We start from the raw sequence: 6,739 nt of genomic DNA on the forward strand, positions 1-6,739 counted from the left end.
CCATGTCCACACAGACATAGACTCCACAATTACCCGGCACGGGCCTCAGCTTAAATATTTACCAGGCACATGCAAATAAAAGGCCTTTAAAAAAATACAAAATAACAATCAATGATGCTTCACTTTAACGTTCAACTTTCACTGCTGCTCGTCTCCAGCTTCCATGTCTGGTTGATGTTACTACGTTAATGCCATGTTTTGGATTTTAGCACAGAAACGTTTGCCTGAATTGCAGGTAGGTCAGTAAGCTTGATCCAAGCAGTACATTTGTCATGCATGGTTTATTAATCAAATCAATCAACTGTATTTTATAATATAAAATTTTCCATCAGCAGTTGTCACCGTGTGTTATAGGGATCGCTCAGATTACATTTTCCACAAGGACAATAAAACAATGGGTAAAATCACGATAGAATATTTCATGATAGAATATTTCTTGATAGAATATTTCTCGATATAATATTTCTTGGTATAATTGTGTATGGTATACTATATGAGGAGTTTATAATGTTGTGAAAATTAAAGTCCGTTTAAAACTAATGCTCTGCTTCACAATAGTGCCCCAATTTTCTCTTTCTAGTCACAGCGTGCTATAGCTAATTACTTCATCTCCCCAACTGCTAACAACAACGAAACGCTTTACATTACACAGGCAGGCGACTACCAGCTGTCTCTCTGCTATGTGCACGGTGCTGCTCAGCTCTGCTCTGCAGTCCCGACTCTACTCGCCCTGCCCCCTGTTCTCGCTGTGCGCTCTGCGCGCTGCGCGCTGCGCTCTGCGGTTCTGATCTCTGAGGGACTCCGAGCTCTCGCATTCCAACCATTCCAGTCTCCGCGAACAATCGGCCCTCAGTTATTTATGAGCAGCGCTTTCTCTCTCTCCCGACTCAGTCTGTTGTGAAAGCTTCTCAGAGACGCACACCGTAGCAGTGCACTCTCTCAGCGGAACGTAGTATACTCAGGATACGAATTTATACTTTCCAGTTATAGGACGTTCTATTAGGATTGCATTGCGTTTAAAATAAATATAAACGATATAGACCTACGGCGTCCACAACTTGTGTCCGTGATGACAATGTAAATAGGTAAGATTATAGTTTTGCTGCTTTTTTTAAATGAGTTACTTTACGCATGGTGGGATCGGACTTTCAAAGTATGACTTTAGGCGCAAATTCTGTTTTTTCCCCCTTTTGACCTTATTATAAGACTAAAATCATATGTGGATAGATTGTAAGAAAGGATAGTTAATGTTGTAATAGTTGTCATTTTAATTCAGAATTACACACACACACACACACACACACACACGTAATATTTAGGAATGTCGGCTTTGGTCTGTGATCATGTCTGTCTAAGGAGCCGCTGTAGACAATAGAGACTTTATTTGAACTTTATTGGGTACTGCTTATCAATTGGTTTATTGGGCTATATGTTTTATGTTCCTCGTTGAGACAGGAATGCTGTCATACATGGGGAGGCAGCAGTTTAGTTCACGCTCTCTCTATTCATTGTGGCTATGTGTGTTGGCCATAGAGGCTATAGAGAATTTAGTCCCACATATACACACCATTTAGATTGTATAGTAAACAACACACAATAGCCTCAAGGAATGTGTGGCCTGATATGTGTCATAACATGTGAAATGTTCTAGAATGTAAATAAAAAAGGCCAGGTTAGTCTAGTGGTTAGAGTGTAGGGACGGCAGGGTGGCCTGGTGGTTAGAGTGTTGGACTAGTAACCGAAAGGTTGCAAGTTCAACTCTCCGACCTGACAAGGTACAAATCTGTCGTTCTGCCCCTGAACAAGGCCCCTTGAACAACACCACCGTCATTGAAAATAAGAATTTGTTCTTAACTGACTTGCCTAGTTAAATAAAAATACAAATAGTGATTAGGCAATTGATTGGAATCTGCAACGTTTGCAGCAGGAAATGACTGACTCAATATAGTGATATCCACAAATAAACCGTCCCTTAACTACAATACTTCTCGTTTTGTGCTTTTCAAGAATAATCTATATGGCATCATGACCTGCTGGTAAGCATATGGTAAGCATATGCTTGCATTTATGCTACCCTCAACGCAATTTAGAATTGCCCATACCATACATACTTAATTGACATATATTTCAAATACAAATATGGAATATATGTAACAATATTTGAAATACAAATCTAAATATATGTCTATATTACATAAATATATTTACATGTTTAATTTTAGTGTTTTTTAAAAGTTTAAAAAAAAATATATGTTTGAATATTTTTGGCATGTGTAAATATATTTACGTGTATTGCTTATCCATATATGGTAGTATGCATTTTACATACATGTGCTATTCATATATTTACATGTATTAAAAATATATATATATATATATATTTAACATTATGCATGACTATTTATGGTCAATATATTTATATATGAATAACACGTATTTTTATATATGAGTAATACATAGTTCATAATGTATGGTGATATACGTGTAAGAAATGTAATTAAATGCATGTCAAATGCAATAGAAAAAAACACAAAGAATTAACACAAAAAAAAATCTATTGCTTCCATTTTTGAGCTCAGAAAGCCACTGGAAGGTCGCATCTGAAAAACAAAATATAGTGTACAAATGACCTCTGTGCACTTATCAACTCTATTTGAAAATAAGAACTTTAGACAAGTGAACAGTTACCCTGAGACAGAAAAAGAATCTATAGCGGGGGAAAAAAAAAAATCCACACAATATATTTTTTTTTAAATGAAGGGTTAATGTTTGACTACCCAATGAGATCGGGCTACCTGACTTGGTTAGGCTCCACTGTTAGCAAATGTTCAGTCGGAGCCAGTTGCAGGTTAGGTGAATTACAAGTTAGGATAACTAAATTGGCAGGTTAGGTGAATTAACGTGCCGGGTTAGGTGAATTCATGTGGTAGGTTAGAAGAATTCGGTTAGGAAAAGAGTTAGGGTAAGGATTAGCCGACCACATGAGTTAGCCAGACTTAATCAGGTCGTGACAAATGTTCATGAACATCAAATTGATACTTACTATGCAGATTCCTTAACCTCCAGTGTCCATTTTCAGACTCACAACTTGACAGTGACCCTGTGAATAATGCAGAGATAGAAAGTCAGTGAAACATTTCCAAGACTAAGAATAAGGGGTTAATGTTTAGGAACTAGCTAGCTAAATGATACAAAACATTAACTTACATTGGTTGGGGTCTGTCCATGGGGAGTTGAGGCTCCAGAGGCTTATAAACAGTTATTGTGCTGATGTTGCTTCCAGCGACAGTTTGGAACTCGGTAGAGTGAGTGTTGCAAAGGAGGACAAGTTTTCATGCGCCATGCGCCTCAGCACCTCGGCGGTCTTGTTCTGTGAGCTTGTGTGGCCTGCCACTTCGCGGCTGAGCCGTTGTTGCTCCTAGACATTTCCACTTCATAATAACAGCACTTACAGCTCTAGCAGGGCAGACATTTGTTGGCAGGGCAGACATTTGTTGGAAAGGTGCCATGTTGAAAGTCACTGAACTCTTCTGTAAAGGCCATTCTACTGCCAATGTTGGTCTATGGAGACTGCATGGCTGTGGCTTCAACTTTATACACCTGTCAGCAGCGGGTGTGGCTGAAATAGCCAAATACACTCATTTAAATGGGTGTCCACATACTTTTGTATATATAGTGTATGCTTTTTGAAGACATTATATCATTATGAGATGACTATTAGATAGTGTAAGGGGGTAATACATGATCAATTATAACGGCATCATAATGCATTATAAGACTTGTAGATGTAGTATTTGATTTAGCTAATTCTCTTACTGCTCCTGTCTCTAGATCTGTGGTTAACTAATAATCCAAACCACCAAAGTTCAACACAGAACATTCACTTATATATTCTCTGATTGACTGAGATGAGAACTGCTGAGGAGTCTTCTGGCACGGTTCTACACCGTCTAATCCAGGAGCAGCTCCGTTACGGGAACCCCACAGACACCCGTACCCTCCTGGCCATCCAGCAGCAAGCCCTGCGTGGAGGCAGCAACAGCAGCGGAGGAGGCGGTACCGGATCACCCCGCTCCTCTCTGGAGAGCCTGACCCAGGAGGAGTCCCAGTTCATCCACATGTCCACCAGACAGGACCCCCAGGGTCAGGAGTACCAGGGGGACTACAAACACTGTGAGAGGGACTCCGTGTGTCACCTCTACCAGCTCCACAGACACGGAGAGGAGCTGCCCACCTATGAGGAGGCCAAGGCCCACTCTCAGTATCTGGCCTCGGTAGGAGCCCAGCGGGGTCAGGGGCTTGAGGTGATGGATCACCAGGGAGGGGGCCAGTGGGACTTGAAACGGGAACACGCCCGCTCCCTCAGTGAACGGCTCATGCAGCTCTCCCTGGAGAGGAATGGTGGATCATGTGGATCCAGAGACAGTCTGCCCCTCAGCTCAACACAGAGTTACCCACAGCTTTCCAATGGCCACTGTGGGCCTGTTGACCACCAGGGACCAGAGTCTCTCCAGTACCCCGATCAGAGGGGACCTCCCCCGGACTACTACCCCTTCCTGGTCAGGCCTCCTGGATACATGCTCAGCCACTCACAGGAGACACACGGACACTACCACCAGGAACCTCCTCCCCCATTCCACTCCCAGCACAGGTAAATAGAACACACACACAAGACAAGCCAATATGAATGACATTATATGGATTATGGGTTCCCAGTTAATTTAAATAATTTCTATAATTAATTTTTATTTTTCCTTTCTTTAGCCAGGTAAATCATGGAGAACGCGTTCTCTTTTACAATAACGACCAGTATCCCTGTGTTATCTATATGGGATGAATATACCCCAATGACTCTACTTGGTTATAACCACGTGAATGATGCAGTTTGATTCAATGATTCAAAGTATTATAGATATAGATGTAGACTCCATCCTCTCCTCTATTCTCCTTAGGTATGAACCTGACCATGCCCAGATGATTCGCCACAGTGTCCATTCTGGTCCAGAGGTCTACATGAGCCACGCCAACCCCAGTGCCCACAACAACAGTGCCCAGATGGACCTGTTGAGGGAAAATGAGAGACTGAGGAAAGAGCTGGAGGGGTACAGCGAGAAGGCTGCCAGACTTCAGAAGGTGAGAGAGAGGAGACTACTTGAATACGTCCCAAATGGCACCCTATTCCCTATATACAGTGCTTTGCAAAAGTATTCACACCCCTTGGCGTTTTTCCTATTTTGTTGCCTCACAACCTGTAATTTAAATTGATTTTTATTTGGATTTCATGTAATGGACATACACAAAATAGTCCAAATTGGTGAAGTGAAATGAAAAAAATGACTTGTTTCCAAAAATTAATGTTTCCAAAATGTAAAACTGTAAACTGTGTATGTATTTACCCCCTTTGATATGAAGCCCCTAAATAAGATCTGGTGCAACCAATTACCTTCAGAAGTCACATAATTAGTTAAATAAAGTCCACCTGTGTACAATCTAAGTGTCACATGATCTGTCGAATGATATATATGTCTCAGTATATATATACCTGTTCTGAAAGGCCCCAGAGTCTGCAACACCACTAAGTAAGTGGCACCACCAAGCAAGCGTCACCATGAAGACCAAGGAGCTCTCCAAACAGGTCAGGGACAAAGTTGTTGAGAAGTACAGATCAGGGTTGAGTTATAAAAAAATATCCGTAACTTTGAACATCCCACGGAGCACCATTAAATCCATTATTCAAATGTTTTAAGAACATGGCACCACAACAAACCTGCCAAGAGAGGGCCGCCCACCAAAACTCACGGACCAGGCAAGGAGGGCATTAATCAGAGAGGCAACAAAGAGACCAATGATAACCCTGAAGAAGCTGCAAAGTTCCACAGCGGAGATTAAAGTATCTGTCCATAGGACCACTTTAAGCCGTACACTCCACAGAGCTGGGCTTTACGGAAGAGTGGCCTGAAAAAAGCCATTGCTTAAAGAAAAAAATAAGCAAACACGTTTGGTGTTCACAAAAAGGCATGTGGGAGACTCCCCAAACATATGGAAGAAGGTACTCTGGTCAGATGAGACTAAAATGTAGCTTTTTGGCCATCAAGGAAAACGCTATGTCTGGCACAAACCCAACAACTCTCATCACCCCAAGAACATCATCCCCAATGTGAAGCATGGTGGTGGCAGCATCATGCTGTGGTGATGTTTTTCATCGGCAGTTGATGGATGGCGCTAAATACAGGGAAATTGTTGAGGGAAACCTGTTTCAGTCTTCCAGAGATTTGAGACTGGGACGGAGATTCACCCTCCAGCAGGACAATGACCCTAAGCATACTGCTAAAGAAACACTTGAGTGGTTTAAGGGGAAACGTTTAAATGTCTTGGAATGGCCTAGTCAACACCCAGACCTCAATCCAATTGAGAATCTGTGGTATGTCTTAAAGATTGCTGTACACCAGCAGGAACCCATCCAACTTGAAGGAGCTGGAGCAGTTTTCCCTTGAAGAATCGGCAAAATCCCAGTGGCTGGATGTGCCAAGTTTAAAGAGACATATCCCAAGAGACTTGCAGCTGTAATTGCTGCAAAAGGTGGCTCTACAAAGTATTGACTTTGGGGGATGAATAGTTATGCACGCTCAAGGTTTTTTTTGTCTTAATTTTTTATATTTATTAAAATATTTTGCATCTTCAAAGTGGTAGACATGTTGTGTAAATCAAATGATACAAACCCCCCAAAAAATCTATTATA

At 41.5% G+C, this 6,739-nt stretch overlaps 1 protein-coding gene across 1 annotated transcript in view; it reads left to right on the plus strand.

The window, feature by feature from the left end:
- Window positions 1-788: 788 nt before the first annotated feature.
- The window catches only part of LOC110524861 (angiomotin-like 2a), a 13,667-nt gene continuing 7,716 nt past the window's right edge, over window positions 789-6,739 (plus strand). Inside the window, exons 1-3 of the mRNA XM_036978939.1 lie at window positions 789-1,085; window positions 3,832-4,651; window positions 4,953-5,133. Of these exons, the coding sequence (XP_036834834.1) occupies window positions 3,909-4,651; window positions 4,953-5,133 (924 nt within the window). The 5' untranslated portion in view covers window positions 789-1,085; window positions 3,832-3,908. The remainder of the gene's footprint in view (window positions 1,086-3,831; window positions 4,652-4,952; window positions 5,134-6,739) is intronic.

The sequence above is a fragment of the Oncorhynchus mykiss genome, chromosome 5 (assembly GCF_013265735.2).
Source record: "Oncorhynchus mykiss isolate Arlee chromosome 5, USDA_OmykA_1.1, whole genome shotgun sequence".
Taxonomy (NCBI): Eukaryota; Metazoa; Chordata; class Actinopteri; order Salmoniformes; family Salmonidae; genus Oncorhynchus; species Oncorhynchus mykiss.